This window comes from Rhinatrema bivittatum, chromosome 12, assembly GCF_901001135.1.
Source record: "Rhinatrema bivittatum chromosome 12, aRhiBiv1.1, whole genome shotgun sequence".
NCBI classification, from domain to species: Eukaryota; Metazoa; Chordata; class Amphibia; order Gymnophiona; family Rhinatrematidae; genus Rhinatrema; species Rhinatrema bivittatum.
In genome coordinates, this window is record NC_042626.1 from 54,007,326 (window position 1) to 54,025,668 (window position 18,343).

The 18,343-nt window shown below is 45.7% G+C and overlaps 1 protein-coding gene across 4 annotated transcripts in view; it reads right to left on the bottom strand.

The window, feature by feature from the left end:
- Positions 1-18,343, bottom strand: part of ETV4 (ETS variant 4) — a 124,213-nt gene that overhangs the window by 84,015 nt on the left and 21,855 nt on the right. For all 4 annotated transcript variants that reach the window (XM_029573656.1, XM_029573659.1, XM_029573655.1 and 1 more), the window contains exon 5: positions 4,229-4,282. In XM_029573656.1, coding sequence (XP_029429516.1) covers positions 4,229-4,282 — 54 coding nt within the window. The remainder of the gene's footprint in view (positions 1-4,228; positions 4,283-18,343) is intronic.

Here is an 18,343-nt window from a genome sequence, read left to right on the forward strand (position 1 = left end):
GATACACAATGAGGTTACTAGATAATACATTTAAAACTAAAATGAGAAAATATTTTTTTACTCAATGCTTTATTAAGCTCTGGAATTCGTTGCCAGAGGATATGGTAAAAGCTATTAGTATAGCTGCGTTTAAAAACGGTTTGAGCAAGTTCCTGAATGAAGTGTCCATAAGCCATTATTAAAGTGGAGTTGCAGATATCCACTGCTTATTTTTGGGATAAGCAGTTTGGGATCTATCTACCTCTTGGAATCCCTCCAGGTACTTGTGATCTGAATTGGCCACTGTTGGAAACAGGATACTGGGCTTAAAGGACCTTTGATCTGACCCAGTATAGCAAGTCTTATGTAAGTGGAGAACTTTTACCTAAAGACCTTTGTGAATGGCTTTATGGTACACAACATCACCCTCCAGTCCTATGACATTTAGATTTTGGTCCTATGAGTTCAGGAGCCATGGAGGATTGGACTGGACCATACTTGCACAAGAAACAGTCAAGGATCACTAGAGACGTACCCTGCAGAAGTCAGTACCTCAGCACAGAATAGGCAGGGCAGAGGATACTGGGTGGGAAAGCATTAAGTTGAGGGGTTCTGCTGCTCTGAAGGTTCCATGGCATATTTCACAAATATATAATTCTCCCCATGGCAAGAACCTAACATAGCTCTGAAAATTCTCGGCCCTTTTGTTAGTTATACGTATCCCTTGTGAAACTCCAGGAGCTGCTTTAGGCAGATCTACTCATAAGACCAAGTGGCATCATCAGGCAGGCACGAGTAGGGAAACCATGAATAGAAAATGGCTACATATTAATAAGAATCACCCTTTAACATCTTGAGATGAAGGACCAGAAGGTGGTTTTCTTCACAGAACCACGGGTACTACGGACAAGAGAGAGAGTACACAGCCAGCATAGCAAGACTGGCAAAAAGAACACATGCAGATTCTGCAGAACAGAACTGCAAACAGTTATGCATTCTGTTGCTGGATGTGATGATGTCAAAAGGCCTGTATATAGAAAGGAACACACTGCAAATTGTGTAACCAATTATAAGACCAAGTACCAAACACTAGGTTCACAAGCCCAATAGAACAGAAGTTGTCATGACCTGGGACATTCCTATAAATTTGTTTTTATTAGGTCAAAGAATACAGAAAGGAAATACAATGAACACCGAAGTCCAACAATGAAATAACATTAAGACAATGACCAAAATTTAGTTTAATCCCTGACATTCCTATTCCCACCAACAGGAAGATCGATGCCAGAAAGCCAAATACTGTGGTGAAGGAGAAAAACACAAGAACAGCTTTGCTGATAGAGGTGTCTGTACCCAGTGCCTTTTCTGTGGATCGTATGGAGAAAGAAAAGATCCTTAAGTTCCAAGAGATGCAATCAGAGACCAAGAAAATGTGGCAGAAAGATACAGAAATAGTCCTAATTATATTGGGTGCCACTGGTCTGATTAACAAGAATTTCCAAGCACATCGATAGGTTGCCTATAAAGATTACAGCCTATGAACTCCAGAAGGAAGCGCTCTTTGGCACAATGCAAGTACCAAGAGCATTAGCAGTGAATTTGAGATCACTCCTGACATAACAGAAATGAATGTCATTCATAAGCGAGGGCAAGTCATGCGTAAAAAGTAGCCGATCTGGAGAAACTGAACCATGAGAATGCCTCTGGTTAGCTAATGTGGTTTAACAAAAACAGCAACAAGCCCTGTCTATAACTGGAACTCAAGATCCCCCCGATAAAGCTGTTCACAAGAAAAAAACGAATGGAGGATAGCACAAGGGGCCACTAAGTATCCCACGGACGCAAATATACATAGGTATCTAATGTAATCCAAGTCTTGTCATGCTTCAGAGGGACAAATGATTTTCTGGGTCAGAAACCCAACTCTGTGGGTGTGGTTCATTCACTGTAAACCACATCCAAGATAGCAGCCAATCATAGCTGCCATGGAACATTCCTTTAAAAGAAAAAAAAAAAAAAAGTTAAAGAAACATTACCTCATGTACACAGCATTTCATCCCAATGTCTAACCACAGTGCACAGCAAGGAAGAGAGCGTGCGACACTTCCAAATGGACTTGCATTTTATTTTGGAATAATTTCAAAGCATTTTATTTGGATCCAGCAGCAATGATACACCTGGCATATATATACACATGAGCACGGATATAAACAAAAAACAGGGGGAATGAGCTGGCTGTATTCAGACAGAAGAGTCTTGGCTGTTCATTGCAGGCATGGCTCTGAAGCACGGATTTATTTCCCTAACAAAAGTAACACTTTAGTTAGGACCCTTGTCCACAATGAGGGCTGCAAAACCCAATCCCCAGTTTCCTCTCTCCTTCTGCCCCCTCCCCCGAGAGATCACGTCTCCTCTGAGACCCTTCTCCCTCTCCTTCCTTAGATGCCCTCCTTCCCTATTCCCTCTTCGCTTCCCAGCACTCTTCACCAAGATCCCCTTTCCCCAAAATAAGTTTATCCAGACATGCAAGAAATGCCAGAAAACTATTTTTATACAGTAAAACAGAAATTGACATTGACGTATAAGTGTGTCACAGAATTTCAGAAACATTTCAGCAGCGTGTTCTAACCCTTGTGCTACCATAGGAAACGGGAGGGGGGGGGGGGTGTGACTTTCATTTCGAACCAGGACTGGATCTGCCTGTTCTCCAACATGCAGCCAGCTGTAACCCCAAATGTTCAATGCATTCCCTATTTAGCAGGCAAATAAGCAGCTGTGCACTTTGGCTTTTACACACTGGGGGGGGGGGGGAAATCAGCCAATTGGTTCGGGTGAGTCCTCTCATCATTGAGTAAAGCCAAGATGTGCAGCTGTCCATTGGCCGTAGCAAATTAGAGCGGCAACATCTCAAATCCCTCCTCCTCCAATCTTTTTCCTTGAGCCCGATTATTACTGGAAGGCTTCCCCTGTATCGTTATTTTCCTCTGGCAGGAACACACCGCACGTCTCCCACTCAAACCATTGAGCTACCTGTGAAACCTTTGCTATTTTTCCCACCAGTATGAGGGTAATGCCACTGAAATCTATAGGACACGAACGACATGGGGAGAGGTTATTTAAGGTGCCACTGAGGTCTACGAAGATGCATGGTGTAGGGAGGAGAAATGCAAGAGGTTATGAGAAATGTGGCATCCGAGGAACAGACAGGCCGAGCGCACCGCTTACCACGCAACTGGCCATACGTTTCCAAACCTTTGCTATTTTTCCCACCAGTATGAGGGTAATGCCGCTGAAATCTATAGGACACGAACGACATGGGGAGAGGTTATTTAAGATGCCACTGAGGTCTACGAAGATGCATGGTGTAGGGAGGAGAAATGCAAGAGGTTATGAGAAATGTGGCGTCCGAGGAACAGACAGGCCGAGCGCACCGCTTACCACGCAACTGGCCGTACGTTTCCGACACGTGTCTAATACCCCTTATACTGCAAGGGGTAATAGCGTGTCGAAAATGCGCAGCCAACCCCCCAAAAACTAATAGCGCTCATCACATGCAAATGCACGTTGATGAGCTTATTAGTTAGTCGCCCGAAATACTGAAAATAAAATGTGTGGCCAAGCCACACATTTTACTCTCAGAAATGAACACCTGACCAAGGGCAGGCATTAAATTCTGAGCAACCTAGAAAAGTGTACAGAAAAGCAGAAAATACTGCTTTCCTGTACACCTTCAAACTTAATATCCTAGCAATATTAAGTCTGAGGAACCAAAAATGAAAAAAAAAAAAAAATTTTTTTTTAAATCTGCCCGCTGGTCAGCAGGTTAGAAAAACAGACGCTCAATTTTACTGACGCCCGTTTTCCTAGCCTGAGGCTGTCAGCGGGTTCAGAAACTGATGCCGGTAAAACAGAGCTTCAGTTGTCAGGACCTGCTGATAGTCAGCTCTGCTGCTAATAAGGAGGCGCTAGGGACGCGCTATTGTCCCTAGCGCCTCCTTATTAGCGCAACACCTCATTTCAATAGAGAATCACGTGCCCAGGAGAGGTGCCTGGGAGCGCGTCGAGATAGCGGGCGCTAGACGCAGAGCACCAGCTCTCCCACATTTTTTACTGTATCGGCCTGAGTGTTTGTAAGAGGTCTTTTACTTCCTGTGTGTGATCTGTAGGTGCGCTGAACACTGCACGGTGAAGGCTCCCTCCTCCCCCTATCCCCCTCCATATATATAGATACACTTAGCATGGTACTCACAGTTCTCAGAATGGAAGTCTGGAACAAACTGCTCATCGCTGTCTGGAACCTGAGCTGCAGAGGGCGGGGAAGCAAAAAAAAAAAAAAAGTCATTAGATCTTACACACAATGGCCTGAAATTCCACTCAAAACGTTAAATGATATTCTGTAGGGCAGGGTTGTCTTTCCTTCTGAAGATAGGGGACCTATGTGGTCTTAGAAGCTCAGACAGATCCTCATTTTAGATAATTCTTATGCCGATTCTGTGAAATTTTTCCATCTCTTGCTAAATTCAAGCTCCTAGGTTTCTTAGCTCTTTCCCCAATTTCCCTCTCCCTAGATTCGGCTCTCCAGGGGAAATGGGGCTACATAAACCAGGAGAAGGGGAGTTCCATTTCAGATACAGTAGGTATCTGACTGTAAGCCCTTAAGGGCTTACAGTCAGATACCTACTGTATCTGAAATGGAACTCCTGTTAGACTGTAAGCCCTTAAGGGCTTACAGTCTAACAGGCTGATGCAACTCCTTACCTATGAAGGAAGGAGTTTTACCTGCAGAAATAGGCCGATGCAGTAATTTGTGTGTTAAAAACTGTGCACTCAAATTCAGCGCAGAGTTTCTTAGTGCACAGGTCAGATTAACTCCTGATGCAGTAAGCTAATAACGATCGGGAGTTAAAGTGTGCATTCAGCACAGGCTGAGTGCGCATCTGAACTCATGGAGGGAGGGGGGGTGGGGAGCCACCATGATGGCTGGTTCTTGCTCAGTGGTGTTTACTTGGGAGGGAGGCATCTCCCTTTCAAGAGCCTGCCCCAGCCAGGAAGGAAGACATTGCGGCCACTTGAGTGGATTTGCCCCTGACCTGGCTCCGCGTCCTGCTGCTTTGTGCTTTTGGGACTTGATCACTTGACTTGGAAACATTGCAGTCTTCTGTTACTGTGTTTATTCCTCCCCACCCCTGAAAAAGCTACTACTACTGTTAATAAAATACCAACAAGCTGGGAAGTTTGAAATCCTTCCTGTGACTTATAAACAGGCTTGAGAGTGCTAAATAGGACGCACAGTTTTCACATACTGTTTTGTGCGCATTAAACTTCTTCCTGCATTGGCAGTAATGGTTACGCCCACAACTTACCGGGTCCAAACGCACTTTATTGCATTGGTCAACATGCAGTCAGCTCAGCACTCTCGCAAGCAAATTCCCTGCAAACGAGGGCATTTAGCATTCCCTCCCAATGCAGAGAGGGGTATTGGATGAGTGCACATTTTCTTAACGCTAGAAACTTTACTCCTGGTCAGAGAGATGGAGTAAAGTTTCTAATGCTGGATCCACTGCTTGGGGCTCCCTCCATTCAATCCTCGAGGACAGGTGGCAGCAGCTCAACAGGACATTTATTTTTTAAGCCTACCTGCAGCCAGATAAATTAGGAGCACCACAAAGATTCCCCTAAGTAAGGCGTGCAATAAAAGATATGTTCTTATATGCTGTCTCCCGTTCAGCCCCCCACCCACCCCCCAATTAAAATGTGTTCAATCTGCGCTGGATGCACATTTTAACTCCCAGTGCATTAGCTTAGTGCATCAGGAGTTTAAAAAAATAAAAATTTAACCAGCGAATTGAAACTGTGCACCGAAATTGAAAAAAAAAAAAAAAAAGTGGGATTTGCACTCTGACTTCCCTGGTTCTCAGCCTGCTGTTCTACTCTGCCACTCCACTCTCTGGCTAACTGCCATCTGATTTTGCTCTCCTCATACTGCTAGATTCAGGTGTTCATTCACAAGAATTTAACTCTGCTTCACCACCTTGCCCAGTTCTTAGGGTTAGTACAGTGACACTCCTCCTCCTCCTCCTCTTTAAATTCCACCCTTCCAAAGTCAAACTTATGCAGCAAGGACACACTTCCATAACAGATCATTCCTACAGACAGACAAACTCGCTGGCTCTCAGCCCGTGCATTCAACTGGCTCTTTTAGCCAAAAGACATTTTCAGACAGGGCCAACGAAAAGGAGGTAAGCCCAAGGCAGGAGCCAGAAACTCCCAACTTGAAGGCCCCCTGGGAGATAAAAAGTACTCACTGAAGGTCACACAGTGGTAGAAGGGTCTCTCGAATTCGCCTAAACTACACTCTGAAGGGCCAACTACTAGCCCCCCCCCCCCCCGGCTGATTTCCATCGACGTTAATCAATGAGATAATAATGTAGTGTAATATTTGTGCTGGATTCTCCAGACTGTGAGACCTCTCATCGGAACAAGGTGAGAATTGTTCAAAGATGATGCAGCATGCCGGCTTTCGAGACCACACACGTCCTACGTCCTCAGATGTGAGACAAGTTATCTATGTTCTGCAGAAAAGGCCTGTGAGGTCTTGGAAGCTCACCAGGATCACTTTTATGCAGCTGTGGTGACAGCTGTCACAACCTATAAGAGAACCGGATTTTCTTCAGGGGCTTTTAGAACGCTACAGGCTGGGGCTGGCGCAGCGGCAGTGCTGTGCGCGGCTTTGCAGAGAATCCCCGATTTGATTTCTGGGTTGGGTCCTCCACGCCCCGAGCTGGTCAGGGATGGGGGATTATGTGGAGGCAGTGCTCAAAGCCCCTGGGAGGGGAGTCCTAATCGTTGTTCATGCTGATACCTGGTGGCTGGATGCAAATCCCATAGAGAAAGCCCTAGCACATGGCTCCTGACCTCAGGAGCATTGTTGTAATGACCAGACTAGGAACATCTATTAATATAGGGGAAAAATTCCCCAGGTATTTGTCAATGAAAGCTCAGGGCACCAGAATCCCAATCCCGGCTGAGCTGGAAGAAAAAAAAAAGAACCAACAGGCCAAAATCATGTCTACGGTATAAATTAGCAGTGAAATAAGATCAGGGTGACGGGGTACAACAGGAGAGGACACGGCGAGCTGGGGAAAAGGGTGGCCAAATTCAGGGAACAAGCAAAATGTATGACGCCACTCATTCCAGAGCAAACTGGAACGCCTCCACAAACCTGCAATTACGGTAGTTTTTCTTGCCCAGAATTTTATGATGTACAGGGGGTTTTTTTTCCCTTCTGACAAAGCTCCCAGACCTTGGCCCAAACTGAAAGGGCTGAGAGTTAATATTAAGCGGGCCGAGGCTGTGTTCAGGCCTGGAACTCAGTGTAACTTGTATTTTTCTGAGAGCCCAGGGTTTGCCAAGGTAAACATTCCAAGCATCTTGTCTACAGATCGGTAGCCACAGGAACGCCCATGGCCTCCAAAGAAACGAGAGCACTACCAGTCACCGATGCAGGCAACGTCTCTTAAGCCCTCTGCTACTAAAAAGATTTTTTTTTTTTTTTAAGGACTTCTATTTATAAGAGAGGCATTCTGTGCAAGTGCATTGGACTAGAAAGCTCATGTTGGCAATGCAAGCCGGTTGGGCACCCTGTCCATTTATTATTTCATCAGCAACCTTGCCAAATGGCTTCAGGTCAGCAGGGGCAGGCGGAGCCATTTCTGGCTTTGAACCCATCATCACATCCAGGGGCTTGTAATTTTGATCTCCTTAAGTAAGCAACACAAGATCTACAAGGTCACACCATCTGTTACACACAAAAAAAAACCCCTTTTAATCCTGCCTTCCACAGGAAAATCAGCAAGAGGAGCCCCTGCATTCAGCAGGGTAAAACTGGGATTGACCCGGTCCCTAATGACTTGGAAACATGTGATAAACTATAGCAGCAATGAGGGAGTCAGGGTGAGCAAGGAATATGGCTTTCAAGGGATTTAAAAAAAAAGAAAACAAAACACTGCTAAATAAGGTGCAGTACAAACCCACGTTCTAGTTCTTCCTCTTTAGGTCTTCTTTCTGCTCCCCTTTCTGTTTTGCCCTAATATACTCCTTTTTCCCACATTTATCCTTTTTTTTTGGGATGAAAAGTCATCACAGTTTTACTGTCGGATGCATTTTTTTCTCCTCCCCAAAAGGACTTCCTTCCAGCTCACGTTCCATGTACCAGTGCGATGCTTGCATAGGGTTCTGATCAGCATCAGCACAGCAGCACCCCTGTGATTTATTTAACTCTTATCACAGTAGGTGTGGCTAGAACTGTGGCTTTTATGCTTGCAGGGAGTCATGCGGAGGATCCCAGTTACAAAGGATACAGAGCACAATATGCATTACTGCATGCTTTGCTGAGAACACTATTTGATACCTCCATCCCCCCACAAAATAGTATTAAGAGAAGACCATGCATTTCCAAAAAGCTTATCATGGGCTTGAGGGGACTGAAAGAAAGTGCTACCGAGCCTCAACATGCAGGGCGATGCTCTTCACTGTAAATTTCTTAATTTAAGGCTGTATTACTGTGGAGATGCAACAGGTTGGGCAGTCACTCTTCCAAGGCCACTGATAATCAATAGCTCCAAGTTTAGGTGCATTACCTGCTAATCTGTGGAGTGGAAGAGTCAAACTCCCAGACACCAACTAAGGGTTGGATATTCACTTCCAAGCAGTCTGGAAAGAACTACAGCTAAATGTTATATTAATGGTGAAGGTAGGGGGTTGAAAACAACAACAGCTAGAGATATGGGTGATGGGGAAGGTGCCAGGGTCAGAAGAAATAAAAGCCAAGACAGTTCATGGGCTGGTTCAAATCTTCATGGTCCTACCTCCAATTCCCAGTGTGTGACCTGGGACATGAGCACTTGACCTTGGCGCATCCAACTTGCAAACACAAACAAAGACATTTTTCAAAAGCTGTTTAGCCAAGTAAATTGGCTTGACTAGAAATGGTCATCCTAAACAAGGATCAGGTAGGCTTCCAATCCTGACTGGTTGCCTGCACAGAGTGCACGTCTATGTGGGCGCTGTAAGCTGTTTGTTATTTCGGAAGCTACAAGTGTCCATGCACATTCCCAACAGTGCAGGATATTCAAAATTGCCCCCTAATAAGTTTGGAATATAAAGGAGTTTTTTTGGGGGGTGAGGAAGAATCACATGCCAATGTTTGTGCTGGGCAATAATGAATGGAAGGGCAAAACCATCATACATGGGCAACATTTTAACGCACCCCCCAGATAAGAGCTTAAGGTCGTAATCCAATGGTGCACTGCTGAAGGCAGAGGCTTTAAAAAATAAATAAATACAAGTTAAGTAGCTATTTATCTCAAACAGCAAAGAAGAACGATTCCCTGTACATACCCAGATCAGTCCAGACTCCTGAGTTTTGCCTCCCCTCCAGCAGATGGAGACAGAGAAAGTTTCACTGACACTGCCACATAACCCGAGGTGCCACCTGCAGTACCTCAGTATTTCTCTGTCTCCAGCAGATGGTGGAGGTGTAAAACCTGCAGTCTTTTTTTTTTTTTTTTTTTTTTTAAGAAAGGAAAAGAAATTGGAAATAGCCTCTCAGAGTTGTTAGGTCCTGGTGGGGCCATCCTCCGTGGTTTTGAGGTGGACGATCAGCGAGTTGGTGACCCTTAGTACTCCATCCTTGATTGCTGGCACGGGCAGATAACTGAAGGTCTCAGTTCCCTTGCCTGCAGGAGGACAGTTAGAGGCTGCAGACAGACAATCTTCTTTAAAGGGAAGTAGTCTCTCATTATTTCTTTGTTTGTCAGCCTCATTAAAGTTTATTAAAAAAAAAAAGATTTTTTTTTTTAGGCTGATTCAGCAGCTCTCCTTGTCCCTCAAACCTCCAGTGGTCATTGCTGCCGGTGTCTCCGGTGGGTCGCTCCAGCAACTGTTGGTTTGTCGTGCGTTCCGGGAGTCCCGGCGCTTCGCAGCATTACCACGCGGCCCTAGTTGGGAGATCTACGGGGACGTGCACGTGTCTCTCTGCCGGCCAATGCACTCAGTGCCTCTCTGGGGGAGAGGGGTCATCGGCACTCGTTCCAGCAGCATCAGGGAGGCGGTGCAATCCTGGCAAGCTTTCCAGTGCGCTGCAGGCAGTGGATGGCCACTTCCTGCTAAGCTTGCTAAGGCGGCCATTTTATTCTTCGCTGGCCGCAAGGGGGGTGTGAGGGGGAATCCCTCCTAGTTCATAGAGCCTCCGAGGGAGGTCAACAGGCTGGAGGGTCCTCTTTTGGTGATGAAGCAGAGCAGGAAGCCTCGGATGACGTCTCTGATTTTTTCTACTGACTTTGTGCTTTTGATGCACAAGGCGTTCTTGGCCAGGAAAGCTGCGGTGTGGTGCAAAGCTGGCCAGGGGTCCCCGGTGCTCCCGCGTTCGGTGAAGAGGGCTGGATCCACTAAGGCGGTGGAGGCCATAAGGGTTTGGAGAGTCCCTGGGCCACTTGCCTCAAGAGGCGCAACCAAATGTTTCGGAGATTGCACCTGCAGGGGTCGGATGTCACTATGTTGGCCAGGATGCAGAAGAAGCGCCGGGGAGTGGCCCAGCTGTGGAGGGGGATGATCCAAAAGTGGTTCGGCTGCTCCACAGGCGAGTGAGATGGGCATTGCATGCGTTTTTGCTGCTGTTGAGGAGCAGACCCGTGAGGGTCCTGTTGGACAATGCAACGGTGGTGGCTTACATCAACGGACAGGGTGGATCCAAAAGTTGGATGGTAGCTCAAGCGGCTCAGGTGTTGTTCCACTGGGCAGAGCAGCATCTGGCACTGTTAGCAGCTTCTTGCATAGTGGGAACGGTCACTTTGCAAGAGGATTTCCTCAGCAGTTGGATTCTGGAGAGTGGGAACTCTCAGAGGAGGTAATTCATCTCATCATCTGAAGATGGGGCAAGCCGCACATGGATCTCATGGCGACTTCCAAAACGCTAAGGCCCCACAGTTCTTCAGTTGAAGAAGGGAGCGGGGAGCAGAAGGGGGTCGGTGCCTTACTTCTGCCTTGGCCAGTCGGAATTCTTCTGTAAGTGTTTCCCCAGAGGCTTCTGATGGGCAAAGTCTTGCGGCGAACAGAGATCCATCCAGGCGAAGTAATCCTGGTGGCACTGGAGAGCCCGAGGCGACCTTGGTTTGCAGCTCTGATAACTTAGCAGTGTACGGATCCAGTGAGGCTCGCCCATCTGTCGAAGCTTATGCGCCAAGGTCCCATTATTCCAATCAGGTGGCTCGCTTCTGACTCATGGCTTGGCTGTTGAGAGGAAGTGCTTAAGGAAGAGAGGATATGCTAAGGAAGTTATTGCTACCCTTTTGTAAGCAAGAAAGACTTCCACCTCTTTGGCACATGTGAGAATATGGAAAGTTTTTGAGGTCGCTTATGCAGAGCAGGCAGTGGCTCCTAAGCGGGCCACCTTGGCTCATATTTGGGCCTTTTTGTAGAAAGGCTTGGCGAGGGGATTGTCTTTTAAACTCCCTCAGAGTTAAAGTGGCAGCATTGGGCTGCCTCTGAGGCAAAGTACAGGGAAAGACTAGTGGCACATCCAGATGTAATGCGTTTTCTCCGGGAGGAGCAGAGGTAATATGATATAGGCTTTCAGATACTTGAAAGGTTTAATGATCCAAAGACAACGAAAAACCTTTTCCGTTGCAAAGAAATCAGCAGAACCATGGGTCACGATTTAAAACTCCAGGAAGGAAGACTCAGAACCAATGTCAGGAAGTATTTCTTCACGGAGAGGGTGGTTGATGCCAAAAAGGGCGAGGGATAAATACTGTGGATCCATAAAGTCTAGAGGATGCGAATGATGAGAAGAGGCATGGGGTGGCTTGCGGGAATGACGGCTACTATCTGGAGATTATTCAATAAACATACACACGATTAATGCGACTCCAACATTGCTCTATGCTTCAACGGCTAGAGGAAATGTGGAAAAAAGGATTTGCATCCACAAAAAAAAGCAGGGGAGTAGCTTGCTTGTTACGGCAGTCACTACCCCAAACCAAATAAGCCTGCTGTTACGGTGGTTACTACCCAAACCAGATAAGCCTGATACTTCACTTTCAATGCATATCCAGCTTGGCTCTCTGCTTCAACGGCAGGGGGAATGAAGAAAAGATGATTTATATTCAGACAACTACCAACAAGGACTGAATTACATAGTCTGGGTAAACAAGCGTGGGAGTAGCTTGCTTAATGCGGCGGTTTCTACTCCAAAACAATTAGCTAGATACTACACTTAGATGCAGCTCCAGCACTGCTATCTACATCGAGGGCGGGGGTGAAAGGGAAATAGAACCAAAAAGTTACTTATAAGGGACAAGAGCAACAGATAAGTATGAAAAACCCCCCAAAAAGTATGAAAGCTTGCAGGGCAGACTGGATGGACCGTTGGTCTTCTTCTGCCATCATTTCTATGTTTCTATGGTGGGGGGGGGGGGGGGGGGGGGGAGGCGAAACCTTGGCATCCTCTGGTTCAGACGTTGTGCCCTTCCTGGAACCTTAACTTAAGTCCTTAAGAACTTGTGTGCCGCGCCGTTAGAACGTCTTAAGAGAGCCACTAGAAAGGATCTCACTTTCGTTTTCTTTGTGGCACATCCAGATGTAATTGGTAGAGAATTTTGAGGATTTTGGATTCCGGGGTTTCCTTGAGGACGGTTCCTTCCTTTTGGCTGAAGGTAGTTTCGTAGTTTCACTTGAATCAGTTAGTGGAACTTCCGTCCTTTTTTCAAGTTTGGATGCCTCGGAGCCTCATGCTAGAGTTAAGAAGCTTAGATGTCAAGCATGCTTTGGTTGAGGAACCTTGAGATCACTAACAGTTTTCAGCTAACAGATCTCCTTTTTGTGCCATGGAGTGATGTAAAAAAAAAAAAGGGTTGTAAAGCTTTGAAGGCCACAATTGTGCAGTGGTTAAAGGATGCTATTGGTTTGGTGTACATCTGTCAGAGTCGTCCTGTTGCAGAGGGTTTATGGGCTCATTTGACCCATTATCAGGCACCATCCTGGGCTGAATATCAACAAGTGTTGCCCCAGGAGATTTGTAGGGTGGCTACTTGGAAGAATTTGCACACTTTTGTGAGGCATTATCGTTTGGATGTCCAGGTCCCAAGGGCTTTGGGGAAAGGGTGCTTCGAGCACTACTCTCACATTCCCATCCCATTTAGGGAAGCTTTGGTACATTCCCAGAAGTTTGCGCTGATCTGGGTACGTACAGGAAAAGGAAAATTGGCTCTTAACTGCTAAATTTCATTCCTGTAGTACCGCAGATCAGTCCAGAGACCCACCCAGAGGAGGGTTTTTTTTTTTTATTGGAGAGCTTGCTCAATCTGTTATAGTAATCAATCTTAAGAATGGTTCTGCATGTTTTTTTCTTATTAAAGTCAAGGTAATCTGTTCTGAGTTTTCAAATTCCCACTGCTCATTCAGGGGAATATAAATTGGTTGTTGTGGTTGGTGTTATTTCCATCTTGGCTTGGATACTGATCAATACTGAGGGACTGCAGGTGGCACCTCAGGTTATGTTGCAGTGTCAGTAAAACTTTCTCTGTCTCCATCTGCTGGAGGGGAGGCAAAACCCAGGAGTCTGGGCTGATCTGTGGTGCTACAGGAACAAAAATATTAGCAGGTAAGAACCAATTTTCCTTTAGGTCTAGCTAGCCTGTCCAATTTTCTTCCGGGTACAATACTACAGACCCCAGTTAATGTCTAGCTTTCCCCCTCACTTCTTCACAATGAGGGGGATCCCTCTGTGCCTGTCTCAGGCTCTCTTAAATTCCACTGCTGTTATTTATTCCTTGTACTTATTAACAATTTGTTGACTCTACTTTTCTCTGGACATCAAATTGGAAGACCACAAAAAAACTTTCACTTAGTTATACTAATTAACCACCACCACAATATATTAAGTTTAACTTCAACAAACTTCCATACCTTGACATCGTACAAGCTCAACATAAAAGCCTGGAAAACATCTCCCCCCCCCCCCCCCCCGCCCAAAACCAAACACACAAACCTTCATGGAAGGCCGTTCAATGTACCCTACCATGTGAAGAAGTATTTTCTGATGTTGCTCCCAAGTCTTACCCTCCACCCCACACACACCCCCATCCTGGAGCTTCGTACCATAACCTTTTCTACAGCATTCTTTTCCCTGAAAAAAAAAAAAAAGGTTTTGATTCCTCTGCCAAGATTTACATTCACAGAAGTATCTTAATGTCTCTATCATATCCTCTCTTCTAGGGTGTACACAGTTAGGTCCTTCAGTCCCATTTCAGATTGCTTTTGGTGCAGACCCTGCACCATTTTGGTAGCCTCTCTCTGGATTGCCTCTAGCCTATTTCTGTTTCACAGGTGCTGCCTCCAGAACCGAACCCAATATATTCTAGTTGAAGCCTCACCAATGAAGTGTACAGTAGCAGTATTACTTAATCTTTCTACTGGTTATGATTCTCCCTATGCACCCCCCAACATTCCTCCAGCTCTGGCTACAACCTTATCACATGGTGTCACTACCTTAAAGATCCTCAGACATAAATCACCTCGAGTTCTACCTCGTGGCTGGTGCACATCAGTGTCTCAATCCAATCGTACTGCTCCCCAGGATTTCTGCAGCTTGCATGAAGGATTCTGCACTTTTTGCCAAGCATTTGACCAGGCTAAGCTTTCTAGATCAATTAAATTATTAGACTAAACGAAAGGGAAGCGGTGGTGCTTTGCACAGCACTGACAGTAGCCAGGACCACTTTCTGTACAGTGGACATGAGGTGAAGAAGAATTAACCCATTCAAGAAATGTCTTGGGAGGGGGGGGGGGGGGGCGGGTTTAGTATTCCCTGATTTATCGGTTCAGTGGTTTTTGGACACTTAGGATTTATTAGCCATTGTCTTAGTTTCCAAGTTAATTTAAGGACCACATTTTGTAGTACAGGAGAAAAATCTCCACCTTGCCGGCGTGGCCTTCCCATGATAAAACCCGTCGCTGTGAAAACCAATGGCACACGCTCTCGTAGTGCATCTAAACGATTCTGCACACCAGAATAAAAGGACTGTCTTTTCTGGTGCCCCTGGGCATCAGCAAGGAGGAGAGAAGCACTTCATTCCCTATGGTCTAATATTTGGGGATATATTTGCAGGGAGGCTGCAGTACTGAATCTGATGGGACTAGAGCTGTTTGGTGGGATGAGGGGGGGGGGGGGGGGGGGGGGAGAAAGGAGAGGAGAGAGCGAGACCATCTCTGGCTACTTTAATCATCGCAGAAACATGAGACAGCAGAAAGCCACACTCTATAGCCTATCTAGTCTGCCCATCGTATGGTACCTGCATGTTTCTTAAGGAGGCACGGTCTTTAAAATGTTGGCAGTGATCATCCATAGAACACAGGAAGCAATATACAATCCTTTCCTTGAAGGGTAAAATTATTTTATTTAGGTTAATTCATGCCACACACAAAACAAGGTTTAAAAGCAGAGTGACTTTGTAAAACACCTGAACGTCGCTGTGATTATGTAGAAGCGAATACGTGTTTCTCCCTAGAAAGCTACTATGAAAATAGCGATATTGTAGAAAGGCCAAATGTGTCCTGTTCTAACCAGTCCGGTGCGAGCTAACAAGCCCTTCAGAGAAACAAAAGGTTGGAGAAAGATAAGCCAACATCCTGTTAAATGTATAAAGCAAATCAACAACAATAATTTCAATGCTTATTTTCTCCTAAGGCTGTGCTGGTCTTTTCAGTCATAGGCTCTCCGCCCCAAGATGGAATTTGCAAGATACTCAGGAAACCGACCTCCTGGGATTTTGTAAGCCAAAGCAAATAAGGTGATGCACGAAGCAGGCCTTATAAGAGCAAGACAGTGGAAGACAGGAGGAATCTGAAGGGCCCTTCCAAGTTAGTACACAAGAAGTACAGCATTGCAAAGCATCATTGCTTCTGCATAGGAGGTTCAGCTCTTGCTCCTTTCCCCATGCTTACCAGAAGGGGAAGCTTCCCATTAGTGATGCTAATAAGGCCAGAAATGGAAGCCCGGGGCATCTACTGGCTTTTCAGAGTAGTGAAACTGGCCTTGCTGTAAAACAAAAAAAAACAAAAAAAAAAAAAACACAACTAAAAAATAATCCCAGCTTGGTTGGCTTGGTCAAGATGCAACCAAGCCGTGACCACAGCAAGATTTTAACAGCAGCTGGCTCTGGCTAGGGCCATGATTTCCTTCAGCTAGCCAAAAAGAGCCAAAAACGAGCCAATTCTCAGGCCTAGAAACAGCAGTTTCTTTGGCATTTGACTAACTTTAATTTGAAAGTGTGCAGTGTTAAAGAAACACGGTGACACTCTGCACGATTTGTTGCGGATGTTTTGAAAACCCAACTGGTTGGGGGCTGGCCCGGCTCCTCAGTGGCAGAGCTGCCATACAGAGCTTTCCTGGTTTCACCTGAAATCGGGGCCTTCAGCTCGGCTGGAGATGCTGCAGAGGTAGCAGTCATAGTTCCTGGGGATGGGGAGAGAGTCGTGGCCATTGTGGAGGGTGATGCAGGGTCAAAGGACAAATGTGGGAACCTTCCTGCTAGGGCATTTCAACTTAAGATCCTAAAGTGTATTAAAAAAAAATATATTTATATTTTTTACAGGCCAAACAGAAAGCATACACTAGGATACAGCAGGCTGTTTTTCAATAAAATCCAGTCAGCTGTGATTTCTTAGAGACTGATGTAAAACACAGGCTATAGGCAGCAACAATCAGCTTGCCTGTGGCACATAAGGTTATCAGCTAGCTCCATTTTTTTTTCCCTGGAGGGGCTGATCCAGTCCAGGTTTTATCTCCAATGCATGCAAGCAAATGTTTTTTGTTTCCGTAAGAAAATGCAATATCCCATCTCCCTGCATGCAATGGGGGACTGCAGGTAAAACCAGGAATGGCTCACCCATCTCTCTCGACATGGAGCTGTGGGGGGGGGGGGAGAAGGGGTAACCTTATTATTCAATCATGGGTAAAACTGCTTGCATCAGGCTGGGGGAATTAGCTGTCTGCAGATCCGAAAATGGGAGAACCCATTACAGAAATGCGAGGATTTAAAATTAAATGTTTTAGTGGCTCCGTGTTTAGCAAGGTCCACTGAGATCAGTGGAGGTGACATGACACTGCACCATCCCCCCCTCTCTCTCTATATATATATATATATATATATATATATATATATATATATAATCTTTTATTATTATTTTCTTTATTTTTAACAGTTTCTCTGTTCATGTGATACACATTTCTCTGTTAGAATTATTTAGCTTTTTTTTCCTTCTAGCAGTGATCTATCACAGTTTGCCCTTACGATAAAGTACGAGCCACAGGTTGCCTTCCAAATAGTTCAGATCACTTATTATTCATTTAAAATAAATTGGGGCGGGGGGGGGGGGGGAAGTGAAATGGAATCCTCAAACTGCTGCTCCTCCTTCAAATTGATAGTCTGAGATGTTTCATATCTAAATCACAAAATGTAACCACCACTCCCCCCCCCCCAAAAAAAAAAAAATAATAATAATAATCCCAGTTTTGCCAGGCAGAAATTTTCTTAGCTTGCTGACCAGTGAGAGTTTCTTTCCTCCCTCCCCCACTAACCAACAGTCTTCCTCCAAAATTTCACAGGATTAAAAACAACAACAACAAACAAATTTACAGTCATTCAACATGGTGCAAACCCCCAATTTTCAATTCAGTAGGGTGTTTGGGCAATTCAGGCCCTTCCAGGCTTCCCTGTCCGATTTCCAGTACTGAACGCTGAGTCAGACTCTGCGCATTGCAACAGAACGCTCTCTCTGCAACAGGGAAATCGATCTCCGGGCCTGCAATATCCGGGAATGCGATGGGCATCATGTGATAGGAGGCAGAAGCTATGTCACAGCAGGCAAGTGTTCTCCAAAGCAAGAGCCCCTTCCCCGTTTCTGGGAGAAGCGGAGCTCAGGTAGCATTAATGCGAGGGCACCCTCTCCCTTGCCTTTGGCGCAGATGTTCTGGAGACTGCGCTCCCCTCACCCACCTCACTTTTTTTTCTATTCTCCCAATATACCTGTATTTCTCTGTGCATGCAGAACGCAGGTCCTTCTGCTAGAATTGCAGAGAGGTGTTCCAGGGAGAGGGGGGGGAAGGGTTGGAGTCGGAACTTACACATCCGCTTTTTGGATTATAAAAAGTAACTCACAAAAGTCACGCCCTCCAAAGGGGAGGTGCAACTTTATGTCAGTTAACCTATGTGTATACCAGGCCAATTACCCCAGCTTCTGCAAAGGACTCATGCTGCCTGACGTTAGCCCTGCCCGCACAGTTGTGAGAGTATCCAACTAATGC